We start from the raw sequence: 19,497 nt of genomic DNA on the forward strand, positions 1-19,497 counted from the left end.
TTTTAATTAAGCTTTATAACTCCACATACACTGCATTCACAGTACTTTTGGCTTTATAATCTTTATTCTTCTACGGTTATCACAAAGATCAAAGAGATGCTGTGGCCATTATTCTCCAATAAATTTAAATCGGTTTCCTCTAATTTTGACTGCGTTCACTGGGAAAAGGATAGGGGTATCTTTTGATTGTGATGCAAATTGGTGGGAAAAAATTTACTTTGGGTTCTGATAACATCCCACTTTTTCTAAGGCTTGAGATACAATGAACGAGGATAGTATTTAATTGTGATGTCATAAGGTACTACTGATGACATCCAAATCTAGCTTCTGCATTTCTTTATATAGAAAATTATATATTCACCGTAGCAGAATAGAAATAATTCCCTCGTCATTGGAATTGATGGATATACCCTTCAGTCTCGAGATTTTGTGGGCAAATAAAAACCTCGCCCTTCAGGCTCATCTTTATCAAGTATCAGGGTATATTTTCCAACAATTCCTCCGACGCATGAATTATTTCTTAAATAACCTATGATTTACCAAGAAAAGAATTATTCAGGTGAGCATTGTACCCCTTGGGCCACTAGTATTTGTTTCCCTTTGGAAGAGCACAAAAATTGCAGAGGATGAAGTTTTTATAGTGGACATTATTAAATGCATGGAGATCAAAACAAGGATACTTTGAAGAACAGATTTCAGATTAGAAATTTTTTTTGATGAAATTTTCAGTTAATTTTATTAAGGGTATTTAGACACATCCATTAATTTTTTTTTAATTTTTGCAATATAATGTGATGTAAAAATCTTAGTAAACTTCACATTGCAAATATGTGGTTTTTTTTAATTATTTTAAAATTTTTATGTATACTTCACTTATTATGAATTACATTTATTCCCAAAGTCTTAACTTTTTCATCTTCTCTGAATAATCAAAGTACCGGTAATTTATTCTTGTTGATTTCTTGCAAAATGAGGTGAAAATAAAGTTCTCATAAATGAGCCCTTAAGCAGAAGTCAAAATTTAAAATCCTTATTGCAAATCATCAGATCATGGCAAATCCGATACATGTATTGCAGAATGAGACGAGTATTTTGCTACCACTACAGTAAAACAGACATATTACAGAGTCAGTGATGAACAAATTTGATTCATCATAAACTTCCTTTTATCTGGTAAGTTCGTAATATGTTTTGAAACTACCGGGAATAAAAATCACTTTGCTTGACTTCATTATAAGCATGTTCGCTGTAATCATTTTTTAAGGGTATATTTACTTCTGCATGAGGACAATTTTTGAAACACGCTCGGCCAAAATCTAAATTGATAAAAATAAACCTTATTGCACATAGATCTACATGACTTAGCCAATCATGTACATAAAAGAATTGACAGAGACTAGTTATTAGTTTATTTTATTTTTCTGTTTCAAAGAATGGAAAAATATATTTCAAGAAATAAATTTCTTATTATGCAATTTTGATTATTATATAAACAACAGATTTTGAGCAGAAAAGGCTCTCTTGAGTCTTTGGTCACTCAAGATAAAATATAATTATAAATTATATGAATATCTATAACAATTTCTTCTGTTATGAATATCTTCACTCTTGGATACAAATATACACTGTATGGTGCATTTGTTTGAAAGTTGAAAAACAATTATAGATACCATTGCAAATGAGTGATTCCTACAACATGTACAACAAATAACATAGTACATACTCCGTAAAATATCAAAATACAGAAAACAGATAACAACTGTTTAACACCAGTGTAGCAATAAATAGGCAGAGATTACTGAAAAGGCGGTGAAATAATTAACAATGAATATTTACATGTACAGGTATATAGTCACAATAAACTACACCAAATTCAGTGAAATCTAATTTTTCTTACATTATACATGTTATATATTCTTTATACATGGGCTGCATATTTTATTTCTGACAAAAAAAAATTATCTGTACATCAGCTTGTGTCTAGTTACATGTAAATGTTAAACTTATATTTTTGTTGCTATATATATATATGTAGTAATGTACATGTATATATGTATTAGCCTAATAATAAATCATCTGAAATACAGTGGAGCCTTGTTAAAAAAAGATACTCTTCACCCTCCGAAGAAATTTTTGGAGAACAATACACGAAGTATGTTTAAGTAATCCAGACTTTTCTTAATCCAGTCATATTGTCAGACAATTGCTTGGAAACACAAGTGTCTGGATTAAAGAATCTCGACTGTAATTTACAACAATACATTTACATGTTTTTTTAACAAAACCAAAATTAATATAAATTTCTTTCATTAGTGATTATTTAGAAATTACAGATTACAAAAAAAGAAAAAAAACAAGATGTGTTTGTGAAACACTATGCCCCTGATGGTAACACAATTCTGGAGTGGGACGTAGACTACAGCGCAATAGTTATGGCCAATGTTAAAGTTTTTCAAATGTAGGTCAAAGGTCACAGTTGAGGTCACATGATCAAAAATTTCTGTACCAATGGAAAGGTCTTGTCATAATGAACACTCATGTCAAATATTAAAGCCTTACCCTTGACAGCACAATAGTTATGGGCTAGGTTAAAGTTGACAACAGACAAACAGACAGACAGGACAAAAAAAAATTACCCCCGGGATCTTTCGATCAGGAGGCATAAAATTTCAAATTGAAAGATACATCTTATCAATTAATACAACCTCCAGCAATTACAGGTAAATATTTGTGTTTTCCCTTTTGGTCATTTATTCCCTATTCTTAAATTCTTTAAAATATTCTTTAAAATCTGCCTCCAGAAGATTATGTAACTGATTATATATTCTGTCTGTACATTCAACTAATGATTGAATATAATCTGACAAACACTGACTTCAGGATTACCTGAATGGGGGTCCTCTGAAAACTTAATTTAGCTCTATACCAATAAAACTTCATTTTAAATGGCTGGGACTTAATTCACTGTTCATATTATTATAAGTAATGAATGATCTGAAAAATACCAAGACGTACTTTATTTTGTTACGGAAAAAAAATCATTGTTTTTGCATTGCACATGATTTCCTGTTGCTTAATTTTCATTGTTTTTTTTATCCCTTAAAAAACAAAAACACTTCAAATTGTAAATATTGTCACTTACATGAATATACCATACATATATCATATACCGATAGTTTAATGAAGCATATTCATATACTGTTGTTAACACCCATTAAAAGACAAATCAATACTTGATGGTTACCCTTTTTAGCTTATATAGTTACAAATCAAATTGTTGAACATAAGCTATTTTGTTTACAATTCAATTATATTAACTTTATCTTAATTTCTTCAATATGTATCATTGATCACCACCTGTTTAAATCCTTGTTAAAATTTGCAATGGTTAAGTAAATAGCATAAATTTTATGCTCATAAAGCTATCATAAATTGTCGCAAAATCATGTACATGTACCAAATAGTATTTTACAATTTGGAATTAAATTCTCAAGAGCCATGTGCAATGGAGCGTAACTAATCCTATTGGTGGTCTACTGAGGATGTAATTCACGAGATAATCAAGCCATGTTGTACATGTATGAACAAGCAAATAATTATGGTTTCTACATGGACCAAAGTTCGCAGGTGCAGAGAAAAACTTAAGTGTTTATGGCTATATTTTGATAACTTGATGTGGACATACGACACCATTAACATCCATTCCTTGAGTCCTAATGGTCGTTAGATGCTCTGTCGGCATGAGTGATCATGATCAGATAGCATATTTCATTGCACATGTATTTATTTGCACCTGTGTATTTTTCATTGATTAAATGAATGATAATTTTTTTTTACAGCATACAACAGCTGAACAAAGTGTAATGATAACAGATCAGATAAATTGTGTGGTTTTACAAAAGACTACAGATAACAGAAACATATATGCATGTATTTCAGACTTTAAGAAATGAATTTCTGAAATTTAACAAAATAATTTTTGTTGGATTTAATTTCGTTGTTTTTTCTTTGACATGAAAATGATGAAGTTTAATGCAAAGATGAAATTAAATACATCTACATTAAACCAAAACTCCTACCTCAATATTTTCAGATTTTACCTAATTGCTTGCAAAAAATATAAAATTTGGAGCCAGTGTTAAAAACATTTCACAAAATCCATGATGATTTTAAGAAAATGAAACAATACTTTACAAATTAAATTCTTCTTCCACAAAAAAAAGTTTCACTATTACCCTCAACAATGAATTAAAAACACATCACCGATATTGAAACTCTAAATAACAAAGACTGTTCCTGTTCCACCATAGTATTCAGATTCTTCTGTAAACACCAACAAGTTTATTGCAGTTTGGACAGGTGTGTTTGACATCCTGTAGATCAGGCATACAGAAGGGAATCAAACAGCAGCCAAGCCAGCATCTAAAATATAGAACAGATATATATAAATTAACCAGGAATCTCAACACAGACTGTAGCTCTACTGGCTTAGACCACAAAAAGTCTGAAGAATATATCAATATCTAACAACACATCTTCATTTAAGGTCAAGATCTAGTAAATGAAGGATGCCTACAGATTTCTCAAATTTGAGAAATAAATCCCTTTAATGATGCTTTATAACTTTAGCTTGGTCAAATAAGGTGTTTCGGGGCATGATTTGTAGGTAATCAAGACGAAAAATCATATTTTAAACTGTCATTTTCAATGAAAAATTAAGAAAACCAGTCATGAATACAGTAGTTTTTTCCATATCAGACAACAGAATTGTATCTAGATTGCCTACAGTCTCTCAGAAAACGGTAATTTGTATGTTCTTGGCCTCTTATTTAAAATAATATTAAATTGAATATATGTATCGGGATTACTTTTCACATGATTTCAAATTGAATTCCATGAAAATACTTTATTTTCTACATAATTATATTAGAGCCGTAAAGTACGGGAAAAAGAAAGTTGAAATTGATTATGACGTCATAATGGATCTAGCACCAAACAGTTAGTCTAAAGTCATTTACTAGATCTTGACCTTAAACACACACAAGGAGCAGAATGATAAAATAATTGCTGGAGCAGCATTTTGAATGAGGCTCATAGGCAACAAACCTCACCTGTGAGTAACTTCCTTCATTGACAAATTATACCCACCAACTTAATAAATTTAATGATTTCATTGATCAATTTACATTACTGATTAATCAATTACAATATTGATTGAGGTCATGCTTAAAAAAATTAGTCTTCTTGCTCTTGCAGAAGTTTATATATTTCTCTGTACAACTTTGATCCAGTAATGTGGCTCCTAACCCCTGGACCATGATAAGATTACTGTAAACATGGAAATTTTGACGACGTGCTAATTTTGACTATATTGACGATTTTTCTTTTCTCGTCAAAATTTCCACTCGTCAAACTTCATATCATATATATAGCGTCACAACAGACATTGACCGTTGTACAACTTTACCGCTTAATTTTCTCGGCTTCCCCCATTAAAACTAGATTAAAATTACTGTTTAATTTTCTTGTAAATAGTTATGAAAACATATAATCTCAGTTTAACAAGGGGCCCATTGGCCACATCGCTCACCTGAGTAACTTTGGCCATGCTGTTCATTACCAGACTCCCCCCTTGTAATACCTATTGTGGCCCCACCCTCCCCCCAGGGGCCATGATTTGAACAATTTAGAATCTACACTACCCCAGGATGCTTCCACATAAGTTTCAGTTTTTCTGGTCCAGTGGTTCTTGAGAAGATTTTTAAAGATTTTTCCTATATATTTCAATGTAAAACTTGGGATTCCCCCTATTGTAGCCCCGCCCTATCCCCTGGGTCATGATTTGAACAATTTAGAGTGTACACTACTTGAGGATGCTTCCACATAAGTTTCAGCTTTTCTGGCCCAGTGGTTCTTGAGAAGATTTTTAAAGATTTTTCCTATATATTTCAATGTAAAACTTGTATTTCCTATTGTGACCCCGCCCTACCCCCTGGGGTCATGATTTGAACAATTTAGAATCTACACTACCCCAGGATGCTTCCACATAAGTTTCAGCTTTTCTGGTCCAGTGGTTCTTGAGAAGAAGATTTTTAAAGATTTTTCCTATATATTTCAATGTAAAACTTGGATTCCCTATTGTGGCCCCGCCCTACCCCTGGGGGTCATGATTTTTATAATTTAGAATCTACACTATCCCAGGATGCTTCCTAATAAGTTTCAGCTTTTCTGGCCCAGTGGTTCTTGAGAAGAAGATTTATAAAGATTTTTCCTATATATTTCTATGTAAAACATTGATTCCACATTGTGGCCCCGCCCTACCCCCGGGGGTCATGATTTGAACAATTTAGAATCTACACTACCCCAGGATGCTTCCATAAAAGTTTCAGCTTTACTGGCCCTGTGGTTCTTGAGAAGAAGATTTTTTAATGACCCCACCCTATTTTTGTCTTCTCTTGATTATCTCCCCTTGTGAGGGGACTTGGCCCTTCATTTTAACAATTTAAATTTCCCTTCACCCAAGGATGCTTTGTACCAAGTTTGGTCAAAATTGGCCCAGTGGTTCTTGAGAAGAAGTCAAAAATGTGAAAAGTTTACAGACGGACGGACAGACAGACGGACAGACGGACGGACGACGGACAAAATGTGATCAGAAAAGCTCACTTGAGCCTTCGGCTCAGGTGAGCTAAAAACCATTGAGTATGTCATATACTATTATTACCCATGGTCACAACATTCTAACTTTGCGTAATTATCACGCTGTGTTTGACCTACTTTGTCACCTCAGGCAATCGGTCTCGTATAATGAAAACAAAGACTAGTACAAAAGGGCAATTAATTCAATCAAATCTTATACACTGTAGATGGTTTTTACAAGCAAAATTAAATTTTATTGATGAGAACGCTTGTAAATGAGTTCCCGAGGAAGTCGCAGTCCTTGCTTAAAACATCGTGAACTCGCACAGAGCGACTTAATCGTAGACGTTCTCAAGTCAACTAAGCCAATGAATCCATCAAGTTTTTGTTCCTCTAGCTTCTGGCGAACTTACTCTGAGTACTAGTTTTGAAACTGTTTTTTTTTTAAAGAAGTTCTTTGTATTCATTTTTGTTTTAATCTTGTGAAATCAAAGATATACATAACTCTTGATTGAATATTTCGTCAAAATTAACACTCGTCAATTTTCGTAAACAAAAAATCGTCAATTTTTCAACTCGTCAAAATAACCACGTTTACAGTAAATTTCAATCTATTCTACATGGGAATGTTAATATTAATAGGATAAATTTTAACCAAGTTGTTTTGAGAACATTTTTTTAAACATTTGTTACTCCATTTTAACTCTTGTAAAAGCCTTATCCTAGTATGAGGGGCCATATAACAAGAGGCCCATGGGCCACAATGCTCATCTGAGTCACCCTGGCCCTTCAGTTCTTCATCACATGATTTAATTTTTCTCCCCTCATCTTTATCACATGATTTAATTTTTTCCCCTCATCTTTATACATATGAACAATTCTCACCCAACATTATGACCCCAACCTAGCCCCAAAGGGCCATGACATAACCTAACCTGAATGAACACACCATTCAACTATGGAGGGTAATCGTGTTCAAAAATCCAGACTTGTAAGTTTGTAAATCCAAACTTGTAAGTTTGTAAATCCAAACTTGTAATCATATCAGTTTCATAGTATACATATGTAAGTAGGTAATTCCGACATCCTAGCATCCGAACATAGAACTGTGTTGACTTCGAGTTTATACTATGAATGTGTGTATTTTTGATGTTGTAAACTTTGTTTTCCGGAATTTATATTTCCGCGCTCCGAATAAAACACAAAGACAATTGACAAGTCTACAAATGTAAAGTCTACATGATTGTTGAATTTTGATAATGAGAAACTATGGAGGGGCATCAGTGCCACATTTTTTCCCTTTTTTCTAACTTCTTCGTTTTCCAACTGAAATAAATTATTTAGATTTTATTTCTTTTTTTATTCTAACTTCCAATTTTATATTAATATTTTCATTTGAATTTGTTGTTTAATTTTAATACTAACTCTTCGTTTATATGTTTTAATTTTATTTTATCTTCTTAATTTTATTATTTTATTTGACGATGTGACATGAATCATTACCCGCTTATTCACTGCTTGCACGGATCTAGAGGGGCTTCGGTTTTTAAGGTCTCAACCGAAAAATTATTCAGTTTCACTTTCAACACTTTCAATGCCAAAGGAATAGTCATTACCAACATGCCGTAGGAACCGAGGGGGGGGGGGCTCAATAAAAACAGCTGATGACCTTTTTTTTTCTTTTTTGCTTGTCAGGAAATTTTTGGTATTTTGGTAGTGCCCCCTCAACTGTCAACTGAAAATGTATGGCTGTTCCCCCCCCCCCCCCCCAAACTGAATTTGCTTCCTACCGGCCTGACCAACACGTATGTTAAAATGTTAAACGTCTTACATTTTGCCGGCGGGCACTAGGAACTTAGGAACAAGTGAACTCTTACCCTCCAATGGCCTACGAAGCTAGCACCCAACCACTAGGCTACTGTGATCAGTGCCCCAGTTTATTAAGAACCAATGTAACTGCAATGATATAATATTTAAAAAAACAACCACTCAGTAGATAAAGATCCGTATCAATGTTTGGGGGGGGGGGGGGCTCCAAAAAAATTGACGATGAAAAAAATAAATAAACTGCCCAAACTCCTCCTTCGTGGGAGGCGATGTTTAGGATATCTTTAACTTTTCAGTAGCTTTTTTTCAACGCAAGAATTTGCCAGAGTTTAATGATACTGCAAAATATGGGGGTGGGGGTGGTTGGGCATACAGCCTATAAATGAATTTTCATATTAAAACAGCTGCAAAAGATTATTCTCCAAACAAAAAAATTGGGAGCCCAACCTTTCGATCCCTCCTACTTTGGACCTGAGATTTGTTAGTGAAAAAAAAATTTCTCTGTCCTACTTTAAAAAAACAATGTGTTGACAATATCAACCTAAAGATACCTGATATTTGTGTACCATAAGCGGGCAATCAAAAATGGTGGTCATATTTATCATATTTGAAACATCTTGCATCAGGGCCATAAAACTTAGACGGGCTCATTTTTGATCACAGTCTCACATTTACCAAAGGAATTAATAGTATGTAGAAAAGAGAGACTGGGATCAAAAGTGAGCTCATCTAAGTTTTAAAGCCCCGAACCAGGTCCGTAGGTAGGAACTGGGGTGAGGGTGCCAGTATATATTATTCCAATAAAAAAAGCAATTTCTGATTGTGCCCCCTCAATAATTTTGTCTGTAAATACAAAAGAAAAGAAATAAGGCTAATTCATCGTAGTGCCCCCTCAACAGGAATGTTTCATTGGGGGGGGGGGGGGAGCTTATCAAGAAATTTTGTTTTGTGCCCACTGCTCCACCCCCACCCAATGAAAATGCTTCCTACGGGCCTGAAAACGAGAGAAAACACGCAAGAATGATATCTTATGGTCTTTAAAATGAAAAAAAAAAAAATGTTCCATGGAAATGTTTCTACATTTCATAGCTAGACTGTTCGCCAAGATCTCTGTGTACCTGTACATAAAAGGCCGTAGCGCCCCCTTTTGTTTAAATTTTATTCGGATTTCTTAGTTTAACTCTGTAAGTTTTACTTTGTTCCATGGAAATGTTTCTACATTTCGTAGCTAGACTGTTCGCCAAGATCTCTGTGTACCTGTACATAAAAGGCCGTAGCGCCCCCTTTTGTTTACATTTTATTCGGATTTCTTAGTTTAACTCTGTAAGTTTTACTTTCTTAAACAAACTTTCGATTTTGCTTATAGTTATTACCAAAAAAAAAAATTAAGTATTAAGTTAGGTGAAGTGAAACATAATTGAAATTTTAAGATAAAATCAAAATACGAAAGGAATCAAAATTGCCATAATAAAATATATAAAATAAATAAAACTGGAAAATATAAACAAGCACAGCACGGATCCAGAAGGGGGGGGGGTCCATCCCAGTCCAAAAAAATCCAACCCAGAAATTTTTCTTGACAAGCAAAAAAAAAAAAAAGGGAAACTCCTTTCCCAAGCATGAAAAACCTATTTCGCGCACGTGCGCGCGCGTGTGTGTGTGTTGGGGGGGAGGGGGGTAGTCGTCAACTTAACACAGATCAGCATTTTCGAGGGGCTCCAAGGTCACTTCTAGTTCGTTTAGTATAAACATTTAATAAGTCTGCAAATTTCAGGGGGGGGGGGGGGTCCGGACCCCCTTCTAGATCCGCGCCTTCAAGAAGTAAGAACTAAAATAAGAAATAAAAAATGAAGAATTTAATTTGGAAAACAAAAAGTTAGAATAAAAAAGAAAATAAGACCATTAAAAAATAATTGTGGCACTGATGACCCTCCATAGGTTCTCGTTATCAAAATTCGACAAACGTGTAGACTTTACATTTGTAGACTTGTCAAATGTCTCTGTGTTTTATTCAGAGCGCGGAAATATAAATTCCAGAAAGCAAAGTTTACAACATCAAAAATACTCACATTCATTGTATAAACTCGAAGTCAACACAGTTCTATGTTCGGAACTACATGCTAGGATGTCGGAATTACCTACTTACATATGTATACTATGAAACTGATATGATTACAAGTTTGGATTTACAAACTTACAAGTTTGGATTTACAAACTTACAAGTCTGGATTTTTGAACACGATTACCCTCCATATTCAACATCATTGTGACTCAAATGGCCTTACTGTTCTACAGAAGTAAACATGCATTAGATGAAAATTACTCCCTAATTTTAGACTTACTCTAACCCAAGGATCCATTATTTGAATTAAAAAATAAATTCCTTATTACCGGGGTATTTCTTTTACAATATTGATCCTCTATTGTGGCCCCAACTTACCCCTAGGGGCCATGATGAATCTGGACTACATGTAAATGCTTTTATAATAATATCCCTAATCATGGCCCTGCTGTTAATTAAAAGAATTTTCAACATTTTCCCTATAAATTCAATCCCCTATTGGGGACCCACCTGCTCCTATCCCGGGGGTCATGATTAGAACAAATTCACTACCTAAGAATAATTGTATATTAATATCATGATCATGGCCCTGTTGTTCTTGATAAGAATTTTTACCCCCCCCCCAATATATTCCTACGTGAAACTTTGATCCATTATTGTGGCCCCAGGAGCCATGATTTGAACAAATCTGGATCTGCACTACCTGAGGATGTTTGCATCCGAATATCTCTAATCACAGCCCTGATGTTCTTGAGAAGATTTTATAATATTTTTCCATATATTCCCATTTTAAACTTCAATCCCTATCATGGCCCCACCCTATCCCCTGGAATACAGAAAACTTACCCAAAGATACAAAGTATGCCCCCAGAAAACTTACCCAAAGATACAAAGTATGCCTGCTGATAGCCAGGTAAGAGCACCTGACTCATACTCCACTGACGTGGAAATCTGGCTGCTACAATATGGACACACCATTGGCTTACTGAAAGTGTTAAAGGACTGGTCCTGAAGATACACAACTGGCTGTGAAGTTACCACTGGTGTCCCCTGTTGGTATGAACCAGGGTCTAAATTAGAAATGATAAAATGGAGAATAAAGACCTATACTAATATTAGATTTCCTGTAATTTATACAACAATTTTGCTGCTGGTCTTACTCTGTGGATATGATGTAGGCCCAGGTTCATATTTTGGTGGAGCTTGTGCTGGGTAGGAACTGGGAGGAACCTGTTGACCGGGCTGGGGAAATGTTTGATAAGGTGGTGGGTCATTGGAAGGATTGAGTTTAGTCTCCATTCTCTGATGTCTACAAAATACAAAGTAGTTTATCAAATATATTCAAATCATACTTTTTTGAACATTTTATTATACATATATGGTGAAACAGGATGGTTATCCTTCAATAAGTGTCAAATCTTATATTTTAACTTTCATAGTAGAAATTTTAAACTTAACTACTTAATCTCCTTTGAATCATTTCTCAGTTTTCATTGCAGTTTTCACATTCTGGGGTATAGAACACTATTATTTATGATAGTCAGAAATAAAAACCCTTATAATTATAGCCCTGTGTCATTTTCCAACATGGACACAATTGCAGTCTTACTCTGGTATAACCTCTAAACCAGAAGTAGTTTAAGTAATCACAGCAGCACCATACATCAAAATCAAAATCCAATAAAAATTGCAAAGCTCCAGATAAGGTGGGTATTTTCAAAAAAAAAATATGAATTTTACAAAATATGCATTAAAATTCAAAAATGAGCACACAGTTATGCATTAGCAATCATAAACATGGATTAGTTTACACTCCGCATAGAATAATCCAGATAGGACATCTTTAATAATGAGAATTAAGGTTAGCTCAGCTTGCTTAAATATTCAGACATGGAGAAATAATCACTACAAAGCATTTCAAAAGAAATAAATTGTTGTTTGATTTATTTGAGCAAAGACCATGTAGTAGCCTAAGCACAGTTACTACAGGCACATTATATCTTGTGTCATTTATCATAACAAGTGTGATAGATACACTATGATATCATCTAAAATAATTTGATTCTTGTAGTAATGCCTACAGCATTTTCTGTCTGTCTCACCTTGACGAATATTATGTATAAGTAATGCATATCGCATACCAAATTTTTTTCTTAGTGTACATCCCAAGATAAAAATCCATGAAAGTTTGGTCTAAGTATGACTTATAGTTACTTGGGAATGGACCAGCTCCAAAAACTTAAATCTGTTCAGTCATTAAAATATAGGTAAGATCCAGCATCTGAAGCAAGTCTGGTAGTGACCATCCCTAGATGCATCAATGATCATCCATGCAAGTTTATTCATAACAGGCCATACAGTTACAGAGCTACTCCAAAATCATAACCCTGGTCACTCATGTGGAAAACGTAGGTCAGATCCAGCATCCAGAGCAGGTCTGGTAGAGTGCATCCCTATATGCACCATCCATGCAAGGTTGGTCCAGGTAGGGTTCTGCTGAGAAGCAAAATCTGCAATGATTTCAAAATTTGGAAGTAAATACTTTTTGTGCTAAAAAATTACCTGGAGCTCTGAAATAATTTTTTTTTTGTAGTGTAGTCTACCTGCATATAAAATTTGATTGAAATTGAACTAAAACTGGGGGGAGACTAGAGTTTTGATTTTTTTTTTAATTACAGACAGACATTCAGACAGATGAATACTTTGCCATCACATAAACTCTTCTTGTCTCTGACCAGTTGATCTAAAAATCTGACCATACATAGGTACTATATAAAATCTTCCTATAAAAGATTAATCAACAATTATTTTCAAGTCTCAAACATAAAAGTCTATTGAAATTTAAAGTCTAATATTACCATTGTTAACATGGGTTAATTGTTCAACGACTATTTATCTACTTTAATTTCATTAATTAATATTGCAATAGAATGCATTCCATGTATTGGCAATGTAGCAAAACAAATATGGGCAATAACTCTAACTCAGTGCATATACCAGTATATTTACATTTCCAATGTCTTTGTCCGAGATAAAATTACAAATTGTAAAAATACTTTATTTCTACATAAATCTACTGCTTCATTGATAGGCGCGGTTAAAAAAATTCACGTGCGGGGCGGGACAAATAAAGACAGAAGCGGGGTTATTAGCACGGGAATTCGCAGAATCAGGAACATGTAAATATAAGGAATAACTGTCAGATTTTTTGGATTCATGACGATGATCAATCGATTGGCTTGCGTGATAATTTTATGCATAAACGCCTTCGGCGTTTATGCAAATTATCACGCAAGCCACTCGATTGATCACATCATGAATCCAAAAAATTAGACAGTTATTCCTTAAATAAACAATATTATATATATCAGTGCATATACCAGTATAAACAATATTTTATATCCAAAGTTCAGAATGTCAACGTGTACGGTAAGTTTGAAACAAGTAAAAAAATGTTGGGAAAAAAGTGTTGAATCCTTTCATTATATGGATTAATTTTTTTGGGTGAAAGGCAGAAGAGTTTGTTATGATTAATTTATCATTTATTTTTTATGCAACTTCATTTACTTTTTCCAAAATCGTTTTGGAGCCATTCTGCAATTTTCTGCTACATTGCAAGTATGGTAGGCATTCTACGAGGGGCATTTCAAAAGTTCTGGCAACTGGTATATAAAATTTTAACTACGTTACGGATTAAAATGACTCTGATACCACTGTAAAGCTTAGGCAAATATGCATTAGTAGTGACGTCATTTTACATTCAAAATGACGTATAGGTCTGCTAAAATGACGTCATAATTAGGTATACTCTGTATACTGGGTGTAAAAATGACTGATATTAAGGAGAACAATTTTTTTGTTGAGCAAAGAGCGTATTGAAAATTCGCTCATTGCTTGGCTTTACGGCAACAGAAATAAAAGCCGATTTAGATGTAGTATATAGAGAGCATGCTCTTTCATATCAAGCAATAGCAAGATGGGTAGTTCAATTTAAAGAGGGTAGAAAATCAATTGAAGATGACCCCCGTTCGGGGCATCCAGTTTGTGCATATGGCGAAAAAGAAATTGTCGCTGTTCAAAATACGATAGCTGATGATGCTAGATATACAGTTGAGGAAATAGCAGACTTAACTAACATTACTTCGTCAGCAGTTTTTCGTATTTTAAAGGAAAACTTAAAGCTTAGGAAAGTCTGTGCTAGATGGGTGCCGCATCTTCTCTTGGAAGAGCAAAAGCGCATCCGGGTAGAAATGGCTTCACAGTTACTAACAATTTATGAAGATTGTGAACAAAGGCAAATAAATGAGATTGTAACTGGTGATGAAACATGGATATATTTTTTTGAACCGGAAACTAAGCTCAATAATAAAGTTTGGATCAGTGAAAATGATACAAGGTCTCAAATTGCACACAGAAACCAATCTGTCCGGAGAGTAATGTATGCCTTATTTTTTGATTCTAAAGGCCCTGTTACTCAAGTTCCGGTTCCAGAACACAGCCGTGTTACTGGTCAATTTTATGCAGAGAATGTCTTGTCTCAGGTTGTAGAGCACTATAAAACGACCTGACCAACAACCAGTACTAGAGGAATAAAGCTCCTCCACGACAACACACCTGCCCATAGATCAGAGGTAGTAACCAAATATTTAAAGGAAAATGGTATTGCCGTTTTACCACATCCACCCTACAGTCCTGACCTAGCTCCATGCGATTTTTGGTTGAATGCCGTTATCAAAGAAGCCTTCCGAGGACGGCGATTTGAAAGTCGTCATGCAGTCGGAAGTGCCCCATTCCAGTGTATGAAGCGTATACCGAAGGAGGACTATAGGGCAGCATTTTCCATGTGGATTTCAAGACTGAAAAAGTGTGTCCAGGTCAACAGAGACTATTTTGAGGGATTGATATAATTTAATTTATGATAATGACGCTCATTAATTTACCGCACACCAGTTGCCAGAACTTTTGAAATGCCCCTCGTAACTGTGGTGAGGGCCTATCCTGAGTCACAGATTATTCCACAATGATGTGCATTTAAGTTAAAATTTTTTATTTGAATGGAACATTTGGGTCTTTTTTTATCAAACATCAATTGTTACATAATGACATGCCCATTTCTTTAGAAACAAGAAGGCAATATTCGTCGTAATGTTTTAAGACACCCCACTATTTGCAACTAGCAGCACAAGTTTTGCTAAAATGAGGATTTTATGAAGTTAGGAGAGAGTGAGAGACTCCCCTATTCTGTATATTGCAACAAATATGTACATTTTAAAGAATTTATTGTGGTTACTGTATGTGTACATAAATTGATGTTCTCAAAATTTAGCACAAACACATGGTATTGAGTGATTGGCATAATCATGAATTAGCGCTACACACGTCCGTGCCGTATGCTGTATTTATTTAGTGATTTATTTACAGTTTTCATGAATTAGCACATTATTGTCCTCGCCAAAGCCACTAAAATATGAAGCCCGCTTCTTTAAGTACACATACAGTATTTAACACATTGTGTTAAATACTGTACATGTACTTAAAAAAGCACGTATATCGATCGAACGCGTGTTTACACGGTGTTTATGTAAACTACTAATCTGATTGCCTATTGTACCTGTTCCACTGGAATTCAATTGAAGCATGTGACGGCTTTTTTCCCTTCTGAAAAACTGAGTGTAGCATTATATAAACTCAAAACGTTCCATTCAAACGGAAAATTTTACTTTTTAATGCGCATCATTGCAAATAGTTGTATACTGGTGTCTCATAATATCGCGGTACTTATTTCTTTTGCGTAAAAAAGTTATTCCAAATTCTTACATTAACTTTTCACCAAATACTATTCATAAACCTATCAATGGCCTAACTTTTTAGAGGCTAATTATTTTCTAAACTTTCCTCGTTTACTTTGTAATCTATTTTTAAAACAGAAAGTCTTATTTACCTCCTAAAATGGAGAGTCTCATTGTATCGCGTATTGAAAAACACGGAGGCTTGGCACTGTCACAAAGTACAATTTTTATTTTTTAATTTATGATGTAAATCTACATAAAAACTTAACAAAAATACAAACTTAAGGCTTTCAAAATATGAACATTATTATGGATTTTACTTGGATATATATTCAATGGTCAAAATAAAGTAAAAACGGGAATGGAAATCTGTAAAATTTCGTTTTATTTGAATAAATATTTTTCCAAGGGGTGTTCCATACTTTTTAACCATCACAAAAGTCAACATTCAGACGACAGACAGATAGTCCATCAACAAAAAGGATATGAGCTATGTATCCTAATTTTTGGAAAATACCGCGATACAATGGAACCCGCGATATAATGAGAATTGAGGATAAAAAGGTATGCATCACTTGACTTGATTACAAACTACTTACTTTTACGGCAAAAACGAAATGCAATTCTTTACTAAAAAGCTAAATGACACAAATTACTGCGTTTTTTCTATAGGAGTTTCTCAATATTTCAATACCTGTAAGTTAGAACACAATCACTATACTGAATGTCACACGACTCTGACGTCAACTTTCGATTTGACAAGTTTACATCCGGCAAAGACTACCAAAATATAATCCAAAGGAAAATTGCTCTTAGAAGTTTTTATTGTAATCTGAAGCTTAAAGCTTAATATCTTTATAATATTCATAAAGATATGTTTCCAAATATATAAATTATTTTTTTTTCAAAAGGATTGTTGATAAAAATTACAAATCCAAATTATTCCGCGTTTTCAGGGAGGATAACTCTATAGCAGTCATATGACTGGAGGAAAAAAAAACATCAACAACACATGATCCATTCCGATGGTGTCTTACTAAACAGTCCTTTTCACGGTAATATATGTGTAGAATAAAATTTGCTATAAGACATAAAGAATGAAACATAATGACTTTACTGGGGTATTTTATAGACGACATTTTATACAATTATGTTGAATGACTGCACTGATCTTGTTGTAATTTTACATTAATTTTATCATTTTGTACTATTTCGCCGACAGAGTGATTCAGATGTATATTTTCCCTTGGATATGCATATATTTATTATATTTCTGTGAGTTTTATAAAGATATGACGAATAAACCTGCTCTTTTTTCTAAACAGCCCCTACCGTGGATTAGTTTTTGAGCTATTTGCCCATGGTGAAATAGTCATCAAACTATTTCCTGGCAGCATTCCATTTCCCATGCATTTCATCTTGGAATGCTATCGGTTTTATCCAGATTGTGATGTGACACAAATAAAGTTTGCTTTGGTATAATAAAACCCCTACTTACTGACTATTCGGGCAATAGCAAGTTTATCGTTCTCCTCAACAACAACTATTTCCCTCGGCTGCACCTTGGGAAATAGTTGCTGTCTTGGGGGACAATAAACTTGCTATTGTCCTCACAGCCAGTAAAAAGGTGTATAATATATTAATATAGTTCAAAAAATTCCAGCTAAAATATTGGGCATCATTCATAGTTGCCAACTCACCCGATTTCGTCGGGTTACACCCGATTTTTTGACCCTTAACCCGATTATTTTTTATGACACGGCGGGTCATGCTTTTCACCCGATTTTTGCCGAACAACCCGAAAATCTCCCGATTTCCATATTTGGTTCATAAAATAGGTTGCACTTTTAACATCTAGTTACAACCCAAGCTTGGATCTACGTAAACAATGCCAATGGCTATGTTCAGTAGGCTGTGTACCAGTTAATTATCAGTGCAGGTGTAAACAATTACCTGGGAGTTGTTTTGACAAATCAAAGTTAGAAGTCAATTTAAAATGGTTCCCGATAGAACTAGATCGTTATCAGGGCCAGCAGGAACAACATTGAATCAAGAAAAAGAGAAACGATATTTATGTACATATCTTCAAGGAATCTTGGAAAACAACTTTCATTAGATAAAATAAAGTGATAGAAGATAGTGTAGGCCTAACTGTACATTTAAAAAAAGTTTTAAAAATATTGCACTTGTTAATTAATTCGGGAGAGGAAAAATTACTTCAAAACCAAAATTGGAATACTTTCAAAATTAGCACAAACATGTGCTTCAGATCAGCAATGCAGATTCTGAAAAGGCTCTCTTTAAAAAAAAAATGCACACTTAATTCAGGTCAATACTGAATAATGAAACCTTCAATGCTCTTTTTTAACAGGTAAATTTAATCAATATATATTAAATTTTTGTCATTTTAAGTTAAAGCCTTTCTTTAATAAAGGAATTTTCAATAACCAAATGCTTATATAAATATATATACCGGTAATTTAATCATGGTAAATATAACATGAATGTCATTACGCGTTATGACCAGATTTTTTTACTTTCCAAATCTGGTCATGACCAGATTTTTACATGTTGGAGGTTGGCAAGTATGGCATCATTTTTATCTCACATATATAACAGGTTGGAACCAATTGCCCAAATGGGATATAGCCTGTTTGGGATATAATAACCAAAATGGGATATAAATTTACAGTCCAAAAAATGAAAAAAAAATTATTTTGGTTATACATGTAAACATAATTATAAATCCACATGAATAAAAACTCAACGAGGTGAAATATGTTTCTTTAAAACATATAGCTGTGTATGTACATGTATATGAGAAGGAAAAAAAGAAGGATAAACTTGAAAGTAATCATTCATATTCTCTCTTTCTCTTTCTATTTCTCTCTCTCAAATATCTTTACCTGCTGAAATATGGAATTCAAAATCATGCATTTTTAATTATTATGAAAGAAATGAAAGAAACAAATTACATGTAATTTGTAGAAAAATTATATGTCAATGCAATGTCAGTTCAGTTGATTTACCAGTATTGATCAATCCTATCATAGAAGATTAATAGAAAAGATTTATCATGCAGTAATATTGACACCTACACATTCAAACAAAAATATATATTCAAAATATTGAATTTAATCTGTCTCTTAATCTCAAGTATAATTGCTTGCATTTTCACATGAA

At 33.8% G+C, this 19,497-nt stretch overlaps 1 protein-coding gene across 1 annotated transcript in view; it reads right to left on the reverse strand.

Moving 5' to 3' along the window:
- Positions 1–1,397: 1,397 nt before the first annotated feature.
- Positions 1,398–19,497, reverse strand: part of LOC133186115 (lipopolysaccharide-induced tumor necrosis factor-alpha factor homolog) — a 197,062-nt gene continuing 178,962 nt past the window's right edge. The window contains exons 2-4 of the mRNA XM_061321392.1: positions 11,686–11,828; positions 11,406–11,595; positions 1,398–4,422 (exon numbers count right to left, since the gene is read on the reverse strand). Coding sequence (XP_061177376.1) covers positions 4,314–4,422; positions 11,406–11,595; positions 11,686–11,824 — 438 coding nt within the window. The 5' untranslated portion in view covers positions 11,825–11,828 and the 3' untranslated portion in view covers positions 1,398–4,313. The remainder of the gene's footprint in view (positions 4,423–11,405; positions 11,596–11,685; positions 11,829–19,497) is intronic.

Source organism: Saccostrea echinata, unplaced genomic scaffold (assembly GCF_033153115.1).
Source record: "Saccostrea echinata isolate AGI-Se365-2 ecotype Australia unplaced genomic scaffold, CSIRO_AGI_Sech_v1 ptg000001l, whole genome shotgun sequence".
NCBI lineage: Eukaryota > Metazoa > Mollusca > Bivalvia > Ostreida > Ostreidae > Saccostrea > Saccostrea echinata.